General features: G+C 36.2%; 1 protein-coding gene across 2 annotated transcripts in view; it reads left to right on the forward strand.

Moving 5' to 3' along the window:
• SMC2 (structural maintenance of chromosomes 2) overlaps positions 1 to 27,316 on the forward strand; it is a 53,521-nt gene that overhangs the window by 18,804 nt on the left and 7,401 nt on the right. For both annotated transcript variants that reach the window (XM_037035809.1, XM_037035810.1), the window contains 13 exons: positions 1,954 to 2,187; positions 3,613 to 3,772; positions 4,509 to 4,626; positions 5,411 to 5,549; positions 5,910 to 6,029; positions 8,887 to 9,091; positions 10,988 to 11,123; positions 13,280 to 13,404; positions 17,731 to 17,924; positions 18,929 to 19,072; positions 20,286 to 20,480; positions 22,237 to 22,437; positions 24,404 to 24,520. In XM_037035809.1, the coding sequence (XP_036891704.1) occupies positions 1,954 to 2,187; positions 3,613 to 3,772; positions 4,509 to 4,626; positions 5,411 to 5,549; positions 5,910 to 6,029; positions 8,887 to 9,091; positions 10,988 to 11,123; positions 13,280 to 13,404; positions 17,731 to 17,924; positions 18,929 to 19,072; positions 20,286 to 20,480; positions 22,237 to 22,437; positions 24,404 to 24,520 (2,088 nt within the window). The remainder of the gene's footprint in view (positions 1 to 1,953; positions 2,188 to 3,612; positions 3,773 to 4,508; positions 4,627 to 5,410; positions 5,550 to 5,909; positions 6,030 to 8,886; positions 9,092 to 10,987; positions 11,124 to 13,279; positions 13,405 to 17,730; positions 17,925 to 18,928; positions 19,073 to 20,285; positions 20,481 to 22,236; positions 22,438 to 24,403; positions 24,521 to 27,316) is intronic.

Here is a 27,316-nt window from a genome sequence, read left to right on the forward strand (position 1 = left end):
GGAGGGGGAGCAAAATGGTTTATGATAGCAGAAGATTATTTTATGTTATTTACAGACACAGTCGGCAGAGAAGAAATAGACAGTCTTTAGCCTATGTATAGAGTTAACCATGCTCTTCGACCCAGCTTGCCACTTTTAGGAAAGGATGGACATAAGTTAAGTCTCTTGTTGGGAAGGGGGGGCTTGTGAGTTGTAGCTAGAAAGCAGTGTGGTTGCGGGTGGTCAGATTTGAGGTAAGGTGAGAGTACAGGTTATTAACTAGGTGTAGCATGTGAGTAAATAGAGTAATAGAATTCAGGCACCTGTAAGGTGGTCTAAGGTCCGAGAGATGTGTTATGACGTATTACTGTTGTATAGAACAGCTCTTATTTACAATAATATTAGAGCAACACTCACGTGAAAGATTCTACGTGAGGCAAGCTGCTGTTGCAGAGCACCTCAGTTCACTTTCCAATAGAGACTTCTCCACAAAGCTTGCCTCTCAGTCCAGCCCAATCCCAAAAGACCGGCAATGACAGTGTCCTTCTTAAATCCCCCAGGCTGGTGAGCTGGCTGGCTGGCGACCACAGAGTCCACAGTTGCCACCCTTTACGTTAACTTAAGCTCACAAGTCTCTGCCAGGTATTAACCTGCCTGCCTAGACAGGGAGTCAGTTCTCTCCCACGGACCCTGTAGCAGGCCCACGGCTCCCACAGACTCTGTTGCCGGCCTACTGGGTGCCAGGCCTCTGGAGTTCCCTCCACCACAGGCACCCCGGCCCTGGATTCAGAAGGGGCCTCTGTTTCCCACTGATGATGCTGGCCCAGATTGCCCACTGCTTCTCGTCCATACTCACGCACTGCCGGAGGTTGTCCACCTTGGGCGCGCCACAGGCGCAGCCCGCAGCCTAGGAGGCCACGGGCACGCAGCCACTTTTGTCCTCACTCGCCTTCTGGAGTCCTCACCGACTTGCAGCTGTCTGGTTCCTCTGTCACACTCTCTGATCTCTTATTTTCATAAATGCTGGAGAATTGTTAGTTGATTATGCTGTTCTTCAGTAGATCCCCCTGGATTTTCTACCAGATGCACGGGAGCTGGGTTCCCTCTGTGCTACTCTGTCACCATCTTCCCCAGGGAAACCGTTTATAGCGTATTATTGAGCCTTTATGTGCTTGTGTGTTTTCAGGTTTTTTCTTGTAATTGACTTATGGTTTCATACCATGTGGTCATAGAAGATGCTTGATATGATTTCAGTCTTCTTAAATTTATTGAAACTTGTTTGTGTCCTAACAGGTGGTCTATCCTAGAAGATGTTTCATGTTCATTTGAAAAAAATGTATATCCTACTACTCTTTTGTGAAATGCTCTAAAAATATCAATTAAACCTGTCTGATCTAATGTGTCATTTAATGCCACTTTTCCATATTGATTTGATGCCTGGATGATCTGTTCATTGATGTCACTGAGGTGTTCAGGTTTCCAATTATTGCTGTTAATCTCTCCCTTTAAGTCCATCAATATTTGCTTTATATATTTAGGTGTTCTTATGTTGGGTGCAAAGATGTTATATGTTCTTGTTGTGTTCATTGTTCTATCATTGTGAAATGCCCTTCTTTGTCTCTTATAATACTAACCCTAGCCTTTGTTTTAAAGTCTATTTTGTCTGATAAGAGTATTGCTACTCCAGTCTTTTTTTTTGTTTCCATTTGCATGAAGTATCTTTCCATTTATTTTCACATTTCTCTGTAACATATGAAAGTGTTTCTAGAGGGATAAGAAATACATTCATCCTAAAAACAGAGGGCAAATTTCAAAATGGGAATAAAGTATTTAAAGTAATGGTTAAATTGTTTTTCTTCTTACCATGTCCACTTCAAATTTCTATGAATTTGATGACATAAGTGTACGTGTTTATACAAAATGGATGTTTTTCCTAAAATATAATTAACAATCTAAAACCTTTACTTCCTAAAGGATTCTAAAACTTTAGCAGCAAAGGAAAAAGAGGTTAAAAAGATAGCGGATGGGCTGAGCACCCTTCAAGAAGCAAGTGCCAAAGACGCCACAGCCTTGGCCACAGCACAGCAGCACTTCAATGCCGTCTCTGCGGGGCTGTCCAGCACCGAGGATGGAGCAGAAGCAACGCTTGCCGGTCAGATGATGGCCTGTAAAAATGATATAAGTAAAGCTCAGACTGAAGCCAAACAGGTAAATGTAGACATTAAGCACTGTGTGATTACTTTTTTTTGAGAAGACACTTCACATTTATGCTTCAACAATCGTTATAAAATATTAAAGAATAATCAGATCAATGTCAGGGAGCTTCTTTATTCTGCTTCTCTATAGGATCTAGTACAATGTAATTCAAATGCGTTGATTGCTAAATATTGATGATAGTTTAAAATGCTTTAAAACCTAAAATCCCTTTTTATAGGTTAATTGAAATTGTTAGTGCAATAAATGCTTTATTCTGTTTCCAGCAATGTATGGAATATTTGAGATTAGTCGATTTTTATTCTTTGGTTTTATTTTTTGCTGTATTTATTGACATCATAAACTTGAAGTACTAAGTGTTAACAGGAAAAGAAAAGCATGCTCTCCATTTCTGTGCCCATCACATCTAGCTCTTAAAACTTCGCTTCTGAAACTTCACAACTTACTCTTTGAAAGGATCTCTACCTCCATTTACCCCCATTCTAGTCTTTGGTTTTTCTGTTCTGATTTCATAATCTTCAAAGGCTTGTCAGTCTTCTAGAATGGTTTTCAAATTTGTTGAGGTAGTTGTGCCACTTAAAATCCTGTGAAGACAAGAATTTTGATGGCAGAAAAAAATGTATATTCACACATTATTTTAGTACTTTTTAAATGGAGGACTGGCTCTAACAAATATATATAGATGTGAGTTGTGTGTATTAATCCTACTCAAAGTTTCTATTACATATTTGCCACTTTTTCATTCAACTATCATGGTCACAAATTTTTTAACCAAAAAAAAAAGAAAAACTTTAAAGTCCTCTCAGTTTTTCTGAAAACTTATTTTGTATTTGAAAAAGTCCATTATTATTCAGTTTACGAGGTAAGATATAGCCATACAGACTTAGAATACTAGTTAATGGTTTTAAGGAATAGTGCTCAATTATATAAACTAGTATTTAAATGGCAGGCTCCTTGCATTTTAATTGTGGTTAGTTTAACTTCCCCTTTTTATGTAATGTTTCTGGTAGCTCAGTATAGCTTCTCTGTTGAGACAACACACATATACACAAGCACAATCTCAGTGGCAAGGAAGAGAACTAAAGTTAGGGTTTGGGGCTTTCTATTGTATTTTTTAATTTAACCAGCTAATGAGCAGTATTCTTTGAAATAATTTCGAACTCATTAATGTCATACTTTATGAATATTAAAATATGGACTTAAATTGCAAATTATTTAATGGCTTATAATAAGAATATATTAGTTTTTACTTGGAGTAGGTTTTTGAGAAAATTTTGGGAAGTGATTGATCTGTTGAGATATTAATCCAAGTGACCACTTACATTTTTAAGGCTGATTCTCTTAAAACAGTCTGAACCTGTGAGCATTTAACCACTAGTATCATCTGCCTCGGGTAGCCTGCTATATTTTTCTTTGCAGGCTCAGATGAAGTTGAAACATGCCCAACAAGAATTAAAGACTAAACAGGCTGAAGTTAAGAAGATGGATAGTGGCTACAGGAAGGATCAGGAAGCTCTGGAAGCCGTGAAGAAACTTAAAGAAAAACTTGAAGCCGAAATGAAAAAGCTAAATTATGAAGGTTTGCCTTTAAAGCATGCTGTTAGATAAGTAGGAGGTTGTGACTATTGATAGAAACATATAAATAAACGAAATAGCAAATAGGAAAATCGGGTACTAGTCTAAGAAACTTTGTAAACACAGTCACAAATATATCTAACTATAAAACAGTGCTTTGAATTTTTAAAAACTCACTATTTAGAATTTCCTGCTTCATTCAGTCTGAAGTATCACTTGAAAACTCAAAATGTCATTTATATATTTTTATTTTTATTTTATTTATTTTTTTAAAAAGATTTTATTTATTTATCTTTAGAGGGGAAGGAGAGAGAGAGAGAGAAACATCAATGTATGGTTGCCTTTTGTGCATCCCCTGCTGGGAACTGGCCTGCAGGGAACCGGCCTGCAATGCAGGCATGTGCCCTGACTGGGAATCGAACCGCAATCCTCTGGTTCGCAGGACTGTGCTTAATCAATCCACTGAGCTAAATAGCCAGGGCTCGTTTGTATATTTTTATATAAGTAGGCATTCAGTTCATATGTTGTTTTTGGAATGGGAGTTGTATTGTTAGAAATGTCACCTTGACACTTGATAGAAATTTGAATGTTAAGCATGCTTTTTACTTAATATTTACTAGAAATTTGTATTTTGCTTGTAGAAATGCTTGGAAATAGAAGATACTAATGTTTTCCTTCATACAGTAGACTATTTTAATTTTTAAAACTTGGTTTTAATTTACTTATGATTTACTACGTAGAAAACAAGGAGGAAAGCCTTCTGGAAAAGCGAAGGCAGCTATCCCGTGATATCAGCAGATTGAAAGAAACATACGAAGCTCTCTTGGCCAGATTTCCCAACCTTCAATTCGCCTACAGGTAAGAGATTTAAATCTTGGGTTTTACCATAGTAATAACCAAGATACATTTTTATTTTGGCTGGAAGACAGTCTGAAAATTGAAGTTTCGTGGACATTAACATTTTTGTATAAAAATGACCATAAAGTGCTTTACCTTAATTGGTATTTTTTCCTTAAATGTTTATTGAAATGTTTCAAATGCAGACAGAGGAAATTCTTTCTTGTGAAATTTAGTGGCTGTTGAAGCCACCAATCTTAAAACCAAAGTGAGGGGAATTTAATCTCAGTCCAAAGTTCTTTAAAGTTTTTCTGTCATTAATGTTAAATACCTAACATCTTAACAGTTTGATTTCCCATGTGGGAATGTTTTCGTGGACTGCTATGGTAACGTGTGTACAGGGCCTGGCAGAAGAAGGGCCTGCTTGAGTGTGGTTGGCAGGGTAATGTGGGCGTCATTTATGGTTCTGATTCAAACATTTAACCTAAAATGCCATATGGTGTGCCTGAGGGTGATATTGTTAGGTTAGGGAATTACATGCTTAGACTTTGTAATAACAAAGGGGTATTATTTGTGCTGGACCCTGTATTGCAAAGATTAGAGAGTCTGAGTTCTTTTTGATTCTAAAAGGAGCTGTTGATTGAGTTAGAAGCAATTGCTGGGTAGTCATCGGGGACATTTAAAATTTTTTGTTTCGTTAGAACTATATGAGTCTTCTGCTTTTAATAATTTCTCTCTCAAGAAAGAGCTCTTGAGTATTAATTTACCCACAACTTTTCATTAATTTTTGTAACTTCTATTTTAGGGATCCAGAGAAGAACTGGAACAGAAATTGTGTGAAAGGACTTGTAGCTTCTTTGATTAATGTGAAAGATAGCTCTGCAACCACAGCTTTAGAATTGGTGGCTGGGGAACGACTTTACAATGTTGTAGTAGACACAGAGGTGAGCTGATTTTAATAAAGTAAATTTACAATTGCTCGTCAGCTTGAAAATCATGTGCTGCCAGAAGATTTGGGTACTTGATGTTTGAAGCTTCTCCCAAGGTGGCTTATCTTTACAGGGTAGAACTCTTCAGTTCACGACATTCTTACTATATTATTGGTTATTATTATATTTGATTATTTCAGAGAAAGTTTCAGACAGCATATTATCAATCTTAGACTTTGAATTGTTTAGTATAGTAGGTACTACTAGACATTTCATGGATTTTGGATTCCTAAATGTTTACTTTTCCATTTGAATGTTTTCTGTCATCGTTAATAATACATATGTGTTTTTTATTTCACATGCACAATGTTTCAGGTTACTGGAAAAAAGCTTCTAGAAAAGGGGGAGTTGAAGCGTCGATACACCATAATTCCACTCAATAAAATTTCAGCCTCATGTATTGCTCCAGAAACACTGAGGATTGCTCAGAATCTTGTAAGTTTTATTTGTTTCATCTCTCTTTTTGCAGAACCACGAAGTTTTATTGTTACCATGCTTTAAAAAATGAAGATATGAAACATAGAGTTAGTGGTTGTGAAATTAGATGGAAAGAGAATAAAAATGGTATTTATAAGACTAAAACTCCCTTTGATGTTTCCAAGTTGTAGTATTAGAATGTCTGATCCTTAAGTCACATGACTTCAGGTGGCAGTAAATACTGTCACCCTGTAAAGACATTCCAGTTAACAAGGGGCCCTATGGAAGTCCCTGGTCCTGTGAGACTATAACAGAGCTGTAGTGAAGTCCTAGGCTTAGTAATGTCACAGCAAAGCATAATACACAAATATTCAGCATTTTGTTATAGTTGCCTACGGTATTCCATACAGTAACATGCTGCACAGGTTTACTATAGCCTAGAAGCTATAAGGAAACAGTATGTCAACCCCATTGTTTTAGGCTTGTTAATTTTAAGAAACTGCAGACGTAGGAAAAGTCCTGGGAAGGAAGTAGAAGTTACCTTTTATAAAAGATACTTACCTTTGTAAGGGATGTCTCCATTTTAAGGGTGCCTCCCTCTACATCTGTAGAAGGGGCTGACCTTATCTCTGGGAGCTCACATCAGTGCAGAAGACAAGGAATTAAATCTGCATGGGAATCTGACCTTTGTTTACTCGGCTTTTTCTGGTAACCTCCCATAACTGACTCTCCTCACCCCCAGCATCATCTTTTGTCCTGCACTGTAGATGGTATTTAAGGTGAAGGATTGAGCCATTTTGAAGTTACTCTTGTCTACAGGAGGTGTATCTAGTATTAAACTGTTGTTTTGTTTTTTTCTCCTGTTAATATTTTTTATAGGGCTGGCTCAGCCAAAAACCCAGAAGGGTAGAGGGGAAACTGTTTTTCCTTCCCTGCAGATCATCAGGCTAGTTGTGTGGGCTACACCATACTGTCTAGGTTCGTGTCAGTGACACTCTACGATGTTTGCACAGTGATGAATCACCTGACAGTATATTTCTTAGAACATACCCCTGTCAGTAAGTGGCATTGGATTGTATTACATTTCTATTTTCTTAATAGTTGGAATCAGCAGAGTTCATAAATTGCAGAATTCTCCAGTGTTTTTTTTTTTTTTTTTTTCATGCCATTCTTAGGTTGGCCATAGCGAGAACCGTAATGGACGGTGTCTGTGAGACTTGCAGAGTAGTTCCTCTCAGAGTCCTCCTAGGTTGCCTTTCAGTCTGTGCTCATTCAAAACGCGACCGAGACGCCAGCCAGGCAACTGCTAAGGTGTATCTCAGGTGGCATGACTACAAGTATAAGGAAACTAATTTAAAAGGCGATTACGGCTACATAATATTGAGTAAAAATAGGAATTCAAACATTCGTCAGCCATCTCAGTTTATTTTTGAGAAGTCATTTCAAGTGCACGAGTTGAAAAGAAAGTTCCATGAAACCTAGCGGTGCATTTGTAATTAAGATACTAAGTAGGTATTCAGTGTACTTGCTGAAATTGAGAAGCTTTCAATGAAAATTATTTCAAAGTACAATTGTGTTGATCCTGTGCACTGTCAGGGGATAGGAGATGAATGCACAGTAATTGAAAGGTGGTATATTTCATTAGTACTTTTTTTAACTTCAAAAGCTTTGGAGGTTATTTCAGCCTGAGGTCAAGTACCAGCGTTAGAAGTAGATTGGGATTTCAAGTAACAGTCTAGGTCCCTTAGCCAGATGTGTTTAACGGTAGCTGCTATGTCAGGGTACAGTGCGGAACGTGTGTTCCATTGAGCTGCCTGTATTTTGACTGCTGCTGCCGCTAAACTTCAAAAAGAATGCTTAATATTTGAAAAAGATAGGCAGAGGTAGACACTAAACTTTCTCTGAGCTTTAGGTTCCCCATCTACAAGTAGGGATAACATTGTGCTGTTTATCTTGTAGCTCTGTTTTCAGGGGGGAAATAATTTGAAAGATAATTAACTGCAAAATATTGCGTACCATAGTTAGGGTGACTGTATGTCCCAGGTTTCCTGGGGTGGATTTATGTCCATTATTCTGGCTTGATTTTTTTAAGAGCACCTCTCTCATTGTCAAAAGTTGAGAAGAGACAGGTCAAAATAAAGGACGGGGATTAAAATTTCTTTTTTTACTCTCAATTATTGTATTTTTATTTCTGTAACTGGTGAGCAGCTGCCCTAGCATGTTTAATTTTAATGAAAAAGTATTCACTTGAGGAACAATCATACTACCAAAGAATTGAAACAAAATATTTGATGTCATAGTGTTGATCCAGCAGTTGCTATACTTTAATTCAGAAAATATGCCCAAAAAGTTTTCTTTGTGTTTAGAAACTTGGTCGTGGCTTCCATTAGGTAGGAACTCTCATGACGCTTGGTTCTTTAGCAAGGTAGTTTACCTCACTGTAGTGAAGTAAATACTTCCAGTGTTTAAATTTGAATTTTCTGCCCTGGCTGGTGTAGCTCAGTGGATTGAGCACAGGCCTGCGAACCAGACGATTGAGGTTCGATTCCCAGTCAGGGCACAAGCCTGGGTTGCAGGCCAGTTCCCAGCAGGGGATGCATGAGAAGCAACCATACATTGATGTTTCTCTTCCTCTCTCCTTCCCTTCCCCTCTAAAGATAAATAAATAAAATATTTTTTTAGAAAATAAATAAACAAACTTGAATTTTCTTTCTAAAACTCTTGAGGTTTCCATAACATTTTAGAAAGGTCAAAGGAAGTGTAGTGCTAGATAAGAATTACCTAAATTTCTGTTACAGCAGTTCTCACTATGTTGTGAAATAATTTTCTAAAGGAAAGGAGTAGGATGTTCTGTGACGTATCTGTTTTCACACAGGTTGGCCCTAACAATGTTCATGTGGCTCTTTCCCTGGTTGAATACAAACCGGAACTTCAGAAAGCAATGGAATTTGTCTTTGGAACAACATTTGTTTGTGACAGTATGGATAATGCAAAAAAAGTAGCCTTTGATAAAAGGATAATGACTAGAACTGTAACTCTAGGAGGTGAGGTGTTTGATCCTCACGGGACACTGAGCGGAGGTAGGTTTTATATCACAGTCTTCGTAATTCTGTGTGGAAAATAGAATGAGGTTGGAATAACTGAACCCAGAGTGTTATTCCTAATCTCGGGATTGGGTTTTCTTTTGAATACAGTATTCAGTACCTACCATGTGACAGGTATTAATTAATACTGAGAGATTATATGGTATCATAGTCCTCAAGGAGCTCTAGTCTAGGAATCAATCCTATAGCATTTTTATTCATCAAGTACGTATATTACTCTTCATTTATTTTCTTTTTTGCCCTATTAGGTTATTCTAGTCACTGGGAAATGAAGTCTTTTTATTCAGTACCCTTTTAGCTTAACTGCCCATTTCTCCTTTAGGAAACGTGTTAACTTCTGATTTGTGTATATGCCACTGCTCCTGCAAAAAGTAAAACAGAAAAGTAGATCTGTCCTTGAGACCCCTTTTAATGCTTTAAGAAAGAAATTCTTAGATAATGATCATATTCTTCTTGTTCTAATATTTGCCACATTGAGATTCCAGGTCTGTGTCAAGTGATCACATAATGACAAACACTGAATAACAATACTTGCTGTGTACCAGACAGTGTTGTCGGTCCACGCTGCCCCAAACAGTAGCTGTTAGCCATTTATGGCTCTTTACATTCAACCAAATAATCAAAACTAAGTGAAAAACAACTTCCTCAGTTGTACAAGTCACATTTTAAGGCCTCAATAACTACAAATGGTTAATTGGTAACTAGAAAATACAGACATAGAATATTTTTATCATTCTATAAAACTTTAAGGGCTTTAGATAATTAACTCATTTAATCCTTATAGCAACCATGAAGTAGGCATATCACTATCATCTCCAATATAGAGGTATAGAGAATAAGGTACAGAGTGATTAAATAACTTACTGTCAAGTAGAAGAACTCAGAATTTGCATTTAGGTAGTCTAATTACAGAGTTTGTGCTTTTAACCAAACTGAGAGGTTGTATAACACCTCTTAGAATAGCAAGTTACTTAATTGCTTTCTAGACGAAGAAAATAGGAGTCAACAAAATGAATCCCATGATCAAGTATCAAGCCCCCTGGTATACAATAAGATGACTAGTAATTATAATTGGAAGATAGACCAAATATTTGTAAATATCTAAAACAGAAGAGACTGGATTTCATTGAAGTTCTTAAGGGTTGGCAGTTATGTAACCCCATATCACATTAACAGAGTACTCATAATAGCATTGCTAACCGACCTTTTGTTCTCCTGTCAAACCTACAGTTTTCTTGCCAATATAACACCTCAGCCTGTTACTGCCAGACAAATTCAGTTGCTTCTGAAGTGCCCAATTTTCTCTGCTGTATCAGAGCTCAGACAAGGCTGTGATGCAGTAACAAACAGCCCCCAAAATCTAAGTGGCTGCCAAGTTTTTTCCATAATTGTGCTATGTTAAGTGTAGGTTAGTTGTTTATGTTCATGCTAATCTCATTCTGGGACCAAGGCTGAAGGAGAAATGGGCAAAAGGAAAAAAAAATATGGTGAATTGGGTGCTGTCTCTTAAGGCTTATTTTCAGAAGAGGCACACTCCATCTTGTTAACCAGAACAAATTACATGGCTCAACCCAATGTTAGTGGGGAGAAAAATGGGCCTGGGAGGAATGGGCCCTATAGGCAGGGGGGTGATTATTTTGAATAAATAATCCACCACATCTACTTGGATTATGTACAAAGTATGTATAGTTCAAGAGTTGAATGGTGATGTGAATTTTGTAGCTTTATAAGCTCACTGTACAAGATTGGCTATGGAACCATTTTAAGTATAAATTTTCTCTTAGAAAATTTTTTCTCAGAAAAAGTTTTTTATTGTTTACCAAATATGTGATAACTTAATGTCCACGGCTTCTTTCAATTTGTTTCTGTCAGGTGCTCGATCCCAGGCAGCTTCTATTTTAATGAAGTTTCAAGAGCTTAAAGATGTTCAAGATAAGCTGAGAATCAAGGAGAATGAGCTACAGGCTCTAGAAGAGGAACTAGCAGGTCTTAAAAACACTGCTGAAAAGTAAGACTTCTGTTAAATTAAAATATATGCATATATATTTTTAATCAAATATTCGCATGGTAGAAAGGGAAACAAATTTATTTAGAGAAATACAGCTTCTGACTTTTTCATAATATCCCTGGTTGTAGTTGAATAAATTGTGAGTTGATAGCTTGTTTATCAGTTATTCATCTTTTCTAGTGAAAATAATGTCTTTGTTATAAGAAATTAGGGAAAGCTAATTAAACAAAAGAAGGAAAAAATAGCCAAATATTCCCCTTTCTCTTTGGGATGCACTCTGCTGGGTTTGGTGGGGAAGCGCACAGGTACTCTGGAAGTTGCTAGAAACACTTGAGTCCTTGGTTTGAACTGATGTGATACAGTGTAGCATTGACCGGGTATCTGCACTAACTTCAGCAGCATTGTGGTGGTCCTGTAGGTATTGAAGATCACTAGTTTCCCTGTGGAGGAGGTAAACAAGTTTATGTCTGATAGTTTTACTGCTAAAATTAAAGAATGAAGCATGTTCTTGAAGTGTTTCTTTTGTGGGTGTGGACGTAGGTATGTATGTGTAATTTTCAAAATTACTTATGTTTGTGTAGGATACAAGCATGTAATTGTATCTTCAAAATTGGGATCATGCTGTTGAATGTAACCTTTTTGTCACATTATTGACTGTGGAGTGCCTCCTCTTATGTGCCAGATTCTCTTGGAGGAGCTGGAATACAGTGACGAATCAAACAGATAAAGCCCTTCATAATTGTCTTTATATAGACAGTTGGGGAAACAAACAAAAATTAAATTGGTAAAACACATGTTAGAAAAAAGCAATAGGAAAGGAGCTATCAGCTATCCAGGGCAAACAGGTGCTGCAGTTTCCAATTGGGTGTCCAGAGAGGGCCGTGCTGAGAAGGTGGTGCCAAAATAAGTACTGAGTGATGTGAGTGACCCTCACGTATGGTTGTCCTGGAGAACAGGCCTGACATGCTTTTAGCTTCAGGACTATAAATGCCACAGGCTTACAGGGAACATTATTTGAAAGTTGAATTGTAATTATTTCCAGTCCCTCTGAAGCCAGCAGACAGCAAGAGATAAAATCAAAACATTTTATTCAGGATTCACAACATTGAAATTAGGATTTAAAAAAATCTAAATAAACCTTGAACTATTTTGGTGTATTTTAGCATTCTTCTTTAACATTATCAAAGCTTAGAATGGTAAAGAATTCTAGGACACTGTACGTTGAAGAAATTGTTGTATCAGTTAATGTGGTTATTCGAAGATACAGACTGTATCAAAATGCACGCTTTCAAACATCACATACATATAAAGCACGCATTTTACCTTCAGTGACATAAACTGACAACTTTTTCTGTGAGAAAAATGCAGCAAAGTGTTTCTGAGATATGTGGAAGCTCTGGCAAGGCAATGAGTTTGATCACATTTGGCTTAGAACTGAACCTCGTTCAGCAGTATTGGATCGTTTATTTTGCACAATTGTCTTGTAGACTAATTGTGGCACTGAGGTCAAGGGAAGGAAATGGATTTTGAAAAAAGGAGAGTGGAAGGGTCAACGAAAAGCCATTCTTTCATAGACCGTATATATCAGGAACATAACTTATTTCCCCAAATTTCTACAACTATATTTTTTAAGGATTGAAAAATGACTAACTTAGGTTTTAATTGGTGTCAGGCAGTCTCGGGCAAGACACTCAAGGGAGTATTTGTTTTATACTTTATCAGTCTTATTAGAAAGTGTAGGGAATGTTATTTTTTAACATTTGAAAGTGGACATTAATAGACAACCAAGTTCTTGAAATTTTGTGAAATTGTTATATAGTAGTAATCTGTTTTTAGGCTGTTGAAGAGTTTTTCCTTTTGGTAAAGATTAGTAGAAGGAATTATTTTTAAAGAAGCCTATTTTATTCAAAGATGATTTTTGGTGTTTTCTAAAATTAAGAGTATTTCTGTAAGTAGTTATTATCTATCTTGGTCATTTAGAGTTGTTAACCTTCAGTGACCAAATCAGGCTTGAATTTAATTGATGACTCAAAACTATTCTTGTAACCAGTGGCATGTTACTTTGCATATAGTATGTGAGTTTATTTTAGGTAAAAAGCCTATAGGTTCAATCATATCTCAGATTTAAAAATTGCATTCACACCTACTTTTCTAAGGTATCGCAAACTGAAACAGCAGTGGGAGGTGAAAACCGAGGAGGCGGATTTATTACAAACCAAGCTCCAGCAAAGCTCATATCACAAGCAACAAGAAGAATTAGATGCTCTTAAAAAAACCATTGGTAAGATAAAGAACTTGTGTGCGTAATCTATTTCTGGTAACCTTGATTTAGGTATTTAGATCTTATCTTTTTTATAAGTTTATTGGAATTATCTTTAATTTTCTTTAAGTTTTTATTTATTTTTAGAGAGGGGAAGGGAGAGAGAAAGAGAGGGAGAGAAACATCAATGTGTGGTTGCTTCTCAAGTGCCCCTCCTGGGGATCTGGCCCACAGCCCAGGTATGTACCCTGACTGGGAATCGAAGCATCTGGCACTCAGTCCGTTAAGCTACACCAGCCAGGGCTGAATTATCTTTAATACTTACTTAATTATTACATGTTGTGATTATTTTATTGCCAAATTCTGCCCATTTGTAGAAGTACACATTTGTACAAGTGGCAAATGAAAGTTCTCAATTTTCTACATCTATTCCTTTTTAGACTTTTAAAATTCTCTGATCTGTTGTGAAGATACAGTTAATTAGCATTTTTTGTTTCTGATTCATTTATAGCTATCTCTTTCCCCAATATTAAAAACCTATCTTACCATTTTAATCAGAATTTAATTGTATGTGGTAGCTTTAATTTTTCTTGTTCCCCAGGATGATATCCATACACCTATTTCCCACAAATATTTTTACTTTTTTCTTTTATAAAATAAACACTTCACCAGTTTTGTTCACCCTATACCCCCACTCCTTACCTCCTGCAGTCTGTTCTTTGGGTCTGTGAGCTCACATATTTGGTAGCCATTGTTCAGATTCCACATATAAGAGAGATCAAATGGTTTTTTGGTTTGTTTGTTTGTTTCACCTAGCTTTATGCCCTCAAGGGCCATCTGTATTGTCACAGACATCAAGATTTCCTTCCTTTTTATGGCTGGATAATATTCGCATTCATGTGTGTGGTATTGTCTTTATCCATTCACCTTTCCCACATCTTGTCTGTTGTGCATATGGCTACAATAACATGTGAGGGGTTGCATATATCTTTTTGAGTTAGTGTTTCATTTTCAGCTAAATACCCACAAGAGGATTTTTTGAATCATTATGGTAATGCTGTCTGTATCTTTCTGAGGAACCTCCATATTGTTTGCACCAGTGTACATTGCCAGCATAGTGCCAACATTTCCTTGACAGCACTTAGTATTTCTTGCCTTTTTGATAATAGTCATTCTTAAAAGTGGACATGATACCTCATTGTGGTTTCGATTTGAAGTTCCCTGATTAGTGATGATGACCATCTTTTCATGTAATGCTTGCGATGCCAAGCGGAAATGGTAAAGATTAGTAGAAGGAATTATTTTTAAAGAAGCCTGTTTTATTCAAAGATGATTTTTGGTGTTTTCTAAAATTAAGAGTATTTCTGTAAGTAGTTATTATCTATCTTGGTCATTTGGTCACTGTGGAAAATGTCTGTTCAGAAGCTCTCTCCATTTTACTGGATTGTGGTTTTTTTTATTTTAAATTGTATGATTTTTTAATAGATCTTAGTTATGAATCCCTTATAGATATGATTTGCAAAAATTTACTCCCATTTAGTAGGTTGTCTTTTATTTTGTTGATGGTTTCCTTTGCTGTGCAGAGCTATTTTAGTTTCATGTAGTCCTGCTTGATTTTTGCTTTTGTTGCATTTGCTTTTGGTGTCAAATCTAAAAAATCATAACTAAGATCCCCCTATGTTTTCTCCTGGGAGGCTTATGGTTTTAGATCTTATCTTTAAGTCTTGAATCAATTTTTTGTGTATGGGATAAGGTAGCAGTCCCATTTCGTGTGGCAGGCCAGTTTTCCCAGCACCTTATTTTGAAGAAATTGTACTTTCTTCATATGTATTCTTGGCTCCTTTCTTGTAAATAAATTGACCCTTTTGTGTAGGTTAATTTCTGGGTTTATCCTCCTATTTCATTGAGCTATGTATGTGTCTTTATGCCAATACCATAATGTTTTGATCACTATAGCCCTGTGGCATAGTTGGAATTCAGGGAGCATGATACCTCTGTCTTTGTTTTCACTCTTAACATTGCTTTGACTATTCATGGTTTTTTCCAGTTCCATACTAATTTTAGAATTATTCTAGTTCTGTGAAAAATGCCATTGGAATTTTGATAGAGATGCTGTTAAATCTATAGGTTACTTTGAGTAGGTAGTATGGACATTTTAATAACATTCTTCTAGTCTATGAGCATGGAATATTTTTTCACTTATTGGTATCTTTAATTTTTTTATTAGTGTCTTATAGTTTTCATTGTGCAAGTCTTTTAGCTCCCTAGTTAAATTTATTGCTACATATTTTATTCTTTTGATTCAGTTATAAATGGAATTGTTTTTAAATTTCTCTTTCTGATAGTTTATTAGTTTACAGGAAAGTTAACAGACTTTAGTATATTGATTTTGTGTTCTGCAACTTTACTGAATTCATTTATTCTAAGTTGTTTGATAGAGTCTTTAGGATTCTCTATAGATAGTGTGTCATCTGCAATTAGTGACAGTTTCACTTCTTCCTTTCCAATGTAGATACTTTTTATTTCTTTTTCTTGCCTAATTTATCTGGTCAAGATTTCCAACACCGAGTTGAATAATAGTAGTGAGAGTGGGTACTCTATTCTTGTCCCTGATCTTAGAGGAAAACTTTCAAGTTTTTCACTGTTAAGTATGATGTTAACTATGGGCTTGTAATATATAGCCTTTGTTATGTTGTGGTGCATTCCCTTTACACACACTTTATTGAGAGTTTTGTCATAAATGGATGTTGAATTTCATCTGATATCTTTTCTGTACCATTGAGATCATATTATTTTTGTCCTTCTTTTTGTTAATATGGTTATATCACATTGATTGGCAGATGTTGAACCATCCTTGCATCCCAGAGGAATGATCTTTGCATTACTGAATTTGGTTTATCTTTTGTTGAGGATTTTTGCATTTATGTTCATCAGAAATATTGACCTGTAATGTTCTTGTGGCATTCTTGTCTGGTTTTGGTATCAGGGTAACGTGGGCCTCATAAAATGAACTTGAAGAGTTTAAGGAGGACTAGCATTAATCCTGCTTTGAGTGTTTGGTAGAATTTATCAGTGAAGTCTTCTGGCACTGGACTTTCATTCTTTTATTGAGAGGTTTTGATTACTGATTCAGCCTCCTCACTAGTAATTTGTCTTTTTAGATTTTATATTTCTCCATGATTTAATTTTCATAAGTTGTATAGGTTATCCAGTTTGTTGGCATAAAATCATTCATAGTAGTCTCTATATTTTGTATTTTTATGATATTGGTTGTGACTTTTTTCTGATTTTATTTATTTTGAATCTTCCCTCTGTCTTTTATTTATATGTATGTGAATCTAGCTAATAGTTTGTCAATTTTGTTTACCTTTTCAAAGAAGCAATTCTTAGTGTTATATTTCTATTGTATTTTTAGTCTGTATTTACTTTATTTTCAATCTGATTTTTCTTGTGTTCTTCCTTATACAACCTTTAGTCTTTGTTCTTTTTCTAGCTCCTTGAGGTATAAATTGAGGTCTTTTATTTGAGATTTTTATTTGTTTCTTCATGTTGGCATTTATCCCTATGACCTTCCCTCTTAGAACTGCTTTTGCACATTCTATACATTTTGGTAGGTTGTATTTCCATTTTTCGTTTGTTTCAGGTTTTTTGGGTTTGGGGGGGGGTTATGTTTTGATTTCTAATTATGGTATTTTACAGCCAGTAGTGTAAGAAATTGTACAATCATGGTATCCAAGTTTATATTTGTACCTGTGTTCTATCATAGTGTCAATTTTGTTGACAAAATTGACATACTCATTCTATCTTACCTTTTCTTTATAAATCTAGAAACAGTATTTTCACTCTGCTTCATCCTAGACATGTTCTTAAATATTTCTCTTTAATAAGAAGTTCCTTGAATCAAAGTAAATAAATGAAGAACACAAAGTAAGCTTGTTTATGAAATTAATTATAAGCTTTTTGGCAACTAAAATGAAGAAAAAATATAATTATTCTCAGTTCTGGTTTTAGGAATTATACTGATATATAAAAAAGATGGTCTATAAACTTTTTAATAAATTCTTTCAAAACCCTGTTAAAGTAGGTAAGTTTTATGTAGAGTTCATATTACTCACTTTCATATGACTGGAAATAATTTCCTCATTGATCTTCGGATAATTCAAATATGGCTCTTATGCAGGATCCTTGTTTTAATACACCATTTCTAGAATAAGGTTGGAACAATTTTTTTTAACTCTAGCCTTTCCAGACTATTTCTTCTATTAAAAGTTGAATTGTAAGCCATTATCTGTAACCGTTAATTGTTGGAGCACCTCATTTAGCTATGTTTGTCTGCCTTATGAACAGACGAAAGCGAGGAGATCTTAAAAAATACCAAAGAAGTTCAAAAAAAAGCAGAAGAAAAATATGAAGTACTGGAAAATAAAATGAAAAATGCAGAAGCGGAAAGAGAGAAAGAGCTGAAGGATGCTCAGAACAAACTTGATTGTGCCAGGACAAAAGCAGATGCTTCCAGCAAGAAGATGAAAGAAAAACAACAGGTAATAACCCTTCTTGAAATGGAACTGAGCTTTTAAGATCAGTGTACAGCTGAAGGTGGTATAATTGGTTGGCCTTGTTTATCAATATTCATCACAATTAAGTCTAAAACCAAGATGTGCTTTTTTTAGGGAATTAAATTATACATCTTATAAGTCAAATTAAAATAGTCTTCTCTGAAAACCTTATAATTGAGTGTCTGTCATATAAGTGTGCATTTCATTGGCTTGCTAATTTTAGACTAAGAGCAAAGTTGCCTTTTGGTAAATGCTTCAATCTAAAGTGAACCAAAACTTACATTATGTGGTGGTACTATGTCATGAGAGATTCAGTGTTGGTATTTCTTTTGTTGATCGTTTTTGGGAACGTATACTATGACAGAATGATGTAGGGCAAATCATGTATTCACAAAGTGCCACTTAATTGTAACCTGTGGTATTTGATTATGTATTTTTAATAGTACCAAAGCTGGAAATTTAGCCTAGATTTTGCCATCTCCAGTTGCTGTACTGTGAATCACTGTTGCAATTTCACTTTTCTTCATAATTTGTTTTTGTAACCCATCTTACAGTTTTGTAATTAATTAGCTGCACAAATTATGTTCTAATGAACTAAAAGCTGTAATAGGGAAGAAGAAAATTGAGAAACTAATTTTTGACATTGAATAATTGTTTAGAAAAGGCTTTAATTTCTACATAATTTACCTGTTATATACAATTCTATATTATTTTTCCCTATGGGAATAAAAGGGTAAAGGAAGTAATTTATGCCAAATTTTTGAACTCGTAAACATTGTACATAGATGTGTCATTTTTCTTAGGCGTAGGAAAGTAAATAATATCCTTTCCTTCCCTTACGCTGTGGAAATAGCGTGCCTGTGTATTTGGTAGTTGAGTGAGTAAGCTGTGGGTCTTACTTGCATGAGGTTCTTGCTAATATCGTTGATACATATTTTCAGTAGTCAGTAACCTGTTGAATGAATGCCCAGATATTGTGTTTCTTGTAGGAAGTTGAAGCTATCACTCTGGAGCTGGAGGAACTTAAGAGAGAACATGCATCCTACAAACAACAGCTTGAAGCTGTAAATGAAGCTATCAAATCCTATGAAGGTCAAATTGAAGTAATGGCAGCTGAAGTGGCCACAAGTAAGGTAAGATATACTTACCATACTGAAGGAATTGCTTTAATTTATTTATGTTCAACATTGAAATGTTGGCTAAAGACGTTTGACTTGAGAGAACACATTCTCTTCACTCGTTACATGAAGAGACACAAAAATAATGACTACCCATCCAGAAAGAGTCCTGAAATACTATTACTAATTATTTTTAGTCCAGGACTTTGAGATGACAGAAACTACATGGTAAATTTTTTTAATCTGTACTTGAAGATTTTCTTCCTTGATTTTAGAGAGAGAACGAGTGGGAGGGAAGGGGAGAAAGAGAGACAGAGGCATCGATTGGTTGCCTCCCATACATGCTTCAACTGGGGATTGAACTCGCAGCCTAGGTGTGTACCCTGACCAGGAATGGAACCCTCAACGTTTTGATGTACAGGAAGATGCTCCAACCAGCTGAGCCACTGGCCAGGGCTACGCAGTAGTTTGAATGGGCAAGTTTTAAATGCAAAATTATTAACTATCATAGGAATTTGAAATGATTTGGGATTGATCACTAACAGGTAAAGAGAACCTGAAAATGGGAATAGCAGATACAAGAAACAGGCATTACCCTGTAGGGCTGAGGCAGTGCACTTGTGGAAGAGATACATCTGGAAAAGAGCCCCATGCTGCCTTCAGGGTTGAGAGCCAGATCTAGTGGAGAAGACCTGTGTGGGCCCACTGGTGGTGACAGGGGAAGCTGTCTGTAAAGAAGTGCTGCAGGGACAGCACTTGCTGGGACATAGCTTTTTGGATGCCAGGCGAGACAGAAGGGCAAAGGAGCCAATCCCAGCCTACTTTCTACCCCTGTTCTTGGCCCCTCCTGATAAATGTCATTTGGGAGTCCATCAGATTATCTTATTAGCTACCCAGAAATGCCACTTTTCTGAGAGACCTCACAGGTCACATTGCAGCAGTCTCTCCTGCCCAATAGGAGAGAAGATTAATTACAATTAATTATAATAATTCAGCAAAACGTGGTTGCCTCCAGCATGATCACTGCATCCCATCTCCTGTTTTTCTTTCTACTGGAAATCCCACTTTTCTACTGGAAATCCCACTTTTCTCCTATGTATAAAATTGATTAGTCACTTTAATGGGGATATAAAATACAGAGGGTTAGGTGACCATTTGCCTGTAAACTAAAAATATCTCGATATTACCTTGTTATATATATATATCATCTCCTAATTATTCGTTTCAGGAATCATTAAATAAAGCTCAAGAAGAGATGACCAAGCAAAAAGAAGTGATAACAGCCCAAGACAATGTAATTAAAGCTAAATATGCAGAAGTAGCGAAGCACAAGGAACAAAACAATGACTCTCAGCTTAAAATTAAAGAACTTGACCACAATATCAGCAAACATAAACGGGAAGCAGAAGATGCTGCTGCAAAGGCATGTTTATGTTCATTTTTGCCCCTAAGAACATGTTGCCTTCTGGGTTATTGAAATATTCCAGTACACTAGAGGAAGAATTAAGTATAAATGGCAGAACTACTGTATAACATAATTTCGAACCTTTACAGCTATGTTAACTGCTTCTCAGCAAAGCTCATTTTTCACCAAATGCCCCATATGTTTTGTTTTTAAATTTATCTCCATCTGCATGATGTTACCACATACTTAATGGCCTCTCATGGAAGGGACTTTCCCCCCCAATGTTCATAGATCTATTATTAATATATTAGTAATAATAATATATTTGTTTACCTTATTTCAACTTGAACTTAAAGACTCACAGGCAGCTTCTAAACTTAATGTGCTTCTGGATGTGGACATCCTTCCAAGGGTCGGTATGATAATTTTTGCACCCTCATCTGAAATCTTTTACCAAGCAGTTATCTTTTTGAGATTATCTCAGTATTTTTGGTCACTCTTAAAGCGCCTTCCTTTAGTGTATTGTAGTGTCTTTAGTACTTTCAGGAAAATACATGCTTTTGGAGAAATCCATTGCTTGGGTAAGAGGCTGCACCCATGTGGTCTCAATAAGTTATCCATTATGTTTTCTTTTGGGTATGTAACAGTTTGGTGCCTTTTAAATCTTTTTTAGCATCATAGAAGCACAATAGATTTAACTTCAAAAAGATCACAGCATACAAAATAGTCTCCATACCCCCTGAAAGAGTCATGTTTGTGTTCATTACCTGTTCATAAAAAATGTTTTTTAAATCATTGTACTATTCTAATATTTTAATTAGTATTTATCATTAGCCTATTTGGTAATTAATGATAGTATTGGTAATTGCTAGGGGATTTTATTTACGGTTAAGGGGGTAAAGGGATTCAGAAATAGAACTGTTAAAAAGTCAAGGATTCTGTGAAAGAAGTGGTTTATTGAATATTTATCACAAACAAACTAGTTTCGGACACTATGCCACTTACTAGAGATACACAGATGAGCTGCATGTAAACAGGGCTTTCAGTGAGTTTAAGTGTCACCAGGGAAGGCAGACTAGAAATACTTGTCTTACTTTGGAACCTAGGGGGGAGACCGTAACCAGGAAATTAATAAGGACAGACAGACTGACGTGTAGTAGTTTCTACCACTCAGAACCAACATTACAGAATTCTAGTGGAAGAAAGCCTTCCTTAAGCACTGTAATTCAAAATTTTCCATTAGTTATATGAAGTATTTTACTATTTGTCTGGTCAAAAGAGAGCAATGGGAATGGAATGAACATCTAGGACAGTTTTTCAATTAGATTATAATTCTGAGAAAAATTATTAGATACCAGTCAGGAATAGGCTTTCATGGTTTTACCAAATCTGACTTTAGTGTTCCTGTAAGAAGTTTAATTTTCACAGCTTGTTATTTTTGAAGCAAAAATGGAATTTATTAAAATTTGAAGAAGCCTCATCTGACTTAAATTTCATTGTAAAAATTTCTGAGTTGGCCTTCTTCTAATGCATAAGTAATAGGAAGATACTTTTCTGTACAATCTCTGATTTCTTGAGCCCATGCTCCAGGTAAAAAATGTTCATACTTACTATATATGCTCATTGTCAACAGTGAAACTCATTTTTTTAAATGAGCCATTATGGGGCTTTTCTCTAAAGTGTCTTATTTAAAATTTGTAAATATTTAAGAAACTTGTTTTTAAATGTGACTTCATAAGCAATGATAGATCCTTCCGTTATCCTATGTGGCTAGGTGTCCAAAATGTTGAGAGATTATGACTGGATTAATGCAGAGAAACACCTCTTTGGGCTACCCAATAGTGCCTATGATTTCAAAACTAATAACCCCAAAGAAGCTGGTCAGAGACTTCAGAAGTTGCAAGAAATGAAGGAGAAACTAGGAAGAAATGTCAACATGAGAGCTATGAACGTGCTGACGGAGGCGGAAGAGCGGGTGAGTCGTTTTCCTGCGGCTCTGGGCACGTGAGAGGGCCGGTTGCATTGGTGGCTCTGTATAACCTCTGAGGCAGTAATTAGGGTCAACCTTTTGCTTCATGTCCTTGGTACTTGCTTTCTTCCGGTTTTCCTTTTCTCCCTTTCCAGTCCTTTGTTTTCTGATTTCATTCTTTTTGCATCATCAGTTGTTTGTATGTTCTGTTGTGCCTTGAATTACTTTTCTGCTGGCTTTGCCCTTTATTGTAAATATGTTCTACTCTTACCTTATTCTTGGTGTAGATACAAACAATACTTTCTGATCATCTTAACACCTCACATTGCTAGCATTTGATTCGCTTACCTGGAAAGGCAATGAAAACTAAGGTACGCCACCTCCTCACCAGTCACTCCACAACTACCGTCTTCCTTTGAGCTCTGTGTAAACTGGCAGTGTCGGTTAATGTAAGCAGTCCTTAAAATTGTTACCTACATAACCACTGTTTTACCAGCAGCATCTTCCGTGTTAATGCGCAAAGTTACTTGGTAAGGTTATCCATTTCCCCTGCCCTGACAAAATTTTTATAGTCTGCCGTGTCACTAGAAAAATGCAGAGGGGAAAACAATTCCTATCTGTGACAGCCCCATAAAAATTAGCCATCTGAGTAATTTTATATTATGCCCTATATCTTCTTTCATTCTGCAAAATTCTGTCTGAATTTTCATAATAGAATGAGAGCTCCATAAAAGTGATACTTTATGATAAGCTCAATTTTAAGAAATTTTGCTGTGATTTTTTTAACTGGTATTGACATTAGTATCCACAAAGAATCTATATTATGTTAGATACCAAACGGACTAACGATGTGTGTGTTGTGATCTCTCTACAAAATGTTCTTGCTGGTTTCCATTTCTTCATCAAAGCTTTGCAATATATAGGATATTTGGGGAAATAAATCATTGGCCCAAATTTGAGCTGTAGAACATTGGAAAACTTGTTCTTTTACTTGCTTGCTTTTAGTAGATAATGATAAGTATTAAAAAATTTTTAGAGGGTTTACCAACTTCCATCTCTTTATCAAAGAGAAAAGCTCTGTTACTGATAAACAAATGGACTTTTGTTTGTTTCTCTGTTATATTTTGTGTCTGTACACCTACGAAACTACTACATGGAGTAATGCACGGAATGAGAAAAATGTGGAGAGCAGGTTTTAGGAGCCTGGCCGTAGGAAGAGGGACAGCAAGGAAGCTAGCAGGACTGGCTGGAGATTTTAAGGGAGGGAGTTTGAGGCCTTGAGGAAAAATGAATTAAGAGGCTTTTTAGGGAGTTCTGCTACTCATGGTATAATTACCCCGCTGCAGCCTCCCTCAGTTTTTTTCCAGAAAATTTCTATGTTGACTAGTAAAGGTCGCTGTGAAGATGTGATTTTGGAGCTGAAACTTGGGACACTGAGTAAGGTCAGATACAGATGAACAGTGCACAGTGCGAGGACCCTGGAGCTACAGTGAGATGGTTAGTCCAAGGAACTGAAAAAGACCAAATGGCTGCAGGGTGGAGAGGAGTGTGATGCCCAAAACCAGAGAGATAAAGGCCAGATCATGTAGTGTTTGTACGTGGTGGTAAAGAATTGAAATTGTCTGTCACTGCTAAGATTAACCTTAATAAGCATTCAGAGCTACCTTTGAGTTTACATGTCACACATTTTTCATTGTGTCTTGGCTGCTAGAAGGACAAGGGAATATTGGTGGAGTCAAAATATAGGAGCTTGTCCTACAATTTCTCAGTTATAATTGAATTTTATATACTGATATATTTCCTTTCCTCATGATTGGTGTACATTTTAGCTGTCAGTACAGTATATCTTGTTGGTAAGTAAGAGTGTACATAATGTAAATAAAATAACGAAGGCTCTTTATTCCTGACTGAATTCTAGACTATAAAAACAACTTTCAATTTTTCCAGTTAAGTATGCTTTTTATTTTGCCAGTATAATGACTTGATGAAGAAGAAGAGAATTGTAGAAAATGACAAATCCAAAATACTTGCAACTATAGAAGACCTTGACCAGAAGAAAAACCAAGCCCTAAATATTGCTTGGCAAAAGGTATTTGAACCCAAACTAATACCATTTATTCTGTGTGAGGCAAAGATGAAGAATATTGGCAATAGGTTTACCTAGGATGAATTGGAGGTGACTGGTTCATGTATGAAAGGGCCTGGTGCGTTTTGTCCTTTGGGGCCTGACTCCTGCCCATTTGCAGAGGTCGCTTTGTGTCACTCCATCATCCTCTCTCTGTCTCTTCTCTGGTTCCTAAGTGCTGCTAAATTCCTAACTTTTTAGGTTTCTCCATTTTTTACTTTTACTCTGGTTGCCAGTTCTCTATTACCTTAAAGGGGACACTTTTTGTCCTCTTTTCTTTCCATGAGGTCATAGGCTTTTATATTCGAAAGAAACCTTAAGATACTCTCTACTCACCCTCTGCTTGAAACTGGAAGCAGTGTTATTTTCACATTGGGAAAGCTCTGATTGTTGGAAAAGTTCCCTTGGTTCTCCCCAAGCATCCCTTCAGTTCTAACCTCCATGGTTTCTCTTGCCCAAACTCACAGAGGTCAAGTATTAGTTTTAAGAATATCTCTATGAGTCCTGGCTGGTGTAGCTCAGTGGATTGAGTGTGGGTCTGCAAACCAAACAACTGCGGTTCGATTCCCGGTCAGGGCACATGCATGGGTTGCAGGCCAGTTCCCAGCAGAGGACACATGAGAGGCAACCATACATTGATGTTTCTCTCCCTCTCTCCTTCCCTTCTCCTCTGAAGATAAAGAAATAAAATCTTAAAAACAAAAAGATTTTCAAAAAAAGAAGAAGAAGAATGTTTCTATGGCAAGCTTGGCATTTTTTACCACTTAACAAATTATTAATTTTATTTCATAATTCATAAATGTTATGCATCATGTAGGTTTTTAACAAAACATTTTGTACACATTGCATTAATAAGTATATTAGTTAACACATTAAATAGTATCTTTGTTAATTAATTTACATGAATTGTTTTAAAACAATTCCATTACCTTGATAGTTACTATTCCTATTTTACACATGAAAAAACCAAAGCTTACAAAAACGAAGTAGCCAAAGATTAAAAACTAGTATTCTTTTTTTCTAAATTAGCACCAAAGTCAAAACTGCCCTTTGTTGCTAACTGCCAGCACGCTTTTGTTTAAGAATTGGGCATAAACAAGGAAGTACTGTTTTTTACTGGACTCCTGTTTTTTTAAAAAAAAATCTCAGTTACCATTTTTGTTTTGTTTTATGACAACTTTGTATGATTTCAAGGTTCTTTACCACTAGTTCTAATTTCCTGGCTGTATATATTTGTCTCCTTTAGAATAATTCCTTAACCTATTTTTTTATATCTACCATAGCAAAAAACACTTTTTCATTAAATTCTGAACATAGTGACCATGCTATTTGGTACAAAGCCTGTGCTTTTAGAATTTAACTGGGCACCATTCCTTTTTTCTTAATTCTATAGGAACTTTATTTTCAATTATGACAGCACAGTTAACCTCTTTCAGCCCCAATTTTCAGGGTTCCCCTTGTCTCATCTGCCTGTCTTTTTAAAAATGCTGCAAAAAGTCGGTCCCATTATTGTACATCACGTGGATCTAACACTGGACCTAAAAGGTTTTCTCTCTTGTTTCTTGTTTTCCCCATGGTTCCTGGGTTAATGGTTAGAATAAATTTATCCTTCGTACTGATTTTTCCCTATTTCTAAGGTTCTCACAAAGCAAGTAAATTTACTGAGTGCTTATGTCATTCACTATTCTCATTAATTTTTTCATTTAATCCTCACAGGAACCTAATGAGGTAGGTTTTGTTGTCAGCCTTATATACGTCCTTCTGGCCATAAGCATACTCCGTTCACGAAGCCGGAGTGTTTTAGGCACTGGTTGGGTTTTTCCTTTTTCGCTTCATTTTGATTTTTAAAATTGATTGCATTGTATCTCTATACCTACCTATGATTATAATTTATTTTCTATCGAGGACAAGACTATTCTTCGCTGTCCATTAACTGATAAGTCAGTTTCCCTTTCCTCCTTTGGAAGACACATACATGGGCTCCATGGCCGTGTTTAGGGTTTAGTGGCATTCCACTGTCTTAGTTCTGAACTGCCTCTCTCTTGCCTGGCCAAAGTATTAAAAAGAAAGGAAAAAGAATCTAGATGTTTTTGAATACTATGCTACCTCCTAGCTCTCCCAAAAGAGACAGTTGTTGTCTGCCCATTTAGCTGAACCTTGCCTACCTGTGAAATTTTATCCCAGATAAAACTAGAGCCTGCGTCTCCTGTGGGATAATTCCTTAGCATGGGTACAGTGCTCTGAAAATATGTGTTCCTTAGTAAGTTTATATTCTGGAAAACTGATGATGTCTAGGAGATTTCTTTTTTACTAAACATGCTCATAAAAAGTATATTTGCCTTGAATTTTGTACTTGAATCTGGAGGTTTTCCTAGAGAACAGGGTTGTCCAAGTCCTGTGGGTGTGTGGTATGTGTATATACACTCTCAAATTTATCTGCTGAACTCTGAGGTTATTAGTCATGTCTTTGAGGACAGATGTCCAAATTCTCACATCATTAAGTGTATATGCACAAAACCCACTCAATTAAAAGCTATACTATTGGCCCTAAATCTCACTCTCCTGTGGCTTGATGAAGATAGGCCAACAGCTTCTTTGACAATGAGAAGAAGCATAAAAAGAATTATTCGACACCTTGAACAGACCTGGTTGTGTAATTTCATGCCTCTTTTTCTCCAGGGTCACCTGATCATCCTCGGCTTTTTTAGGTTCATAGATAATCACAGGCCCATCTTAACCATACCAGTCAACAGAAAACAA

The sequence above is a fragment of the Sturnira hondurensis genome, unplaced genomic scaffold, assembly GCF_014824575.4.
Source record: "Sturnira hondurensis isolate 20B ecotype Veracruz unplaced genomic scaffold, ASM1482457v3 Scaffold0022566, whole genome shotgun sequence".
Taxonomy (NCBI): domain Eukaryota; kingdom Metazoa; phylum Chordata; class Mammalia; order Chiroptera; family Phyllostomidae; genus Sturnira; species Sturnira hondurensis.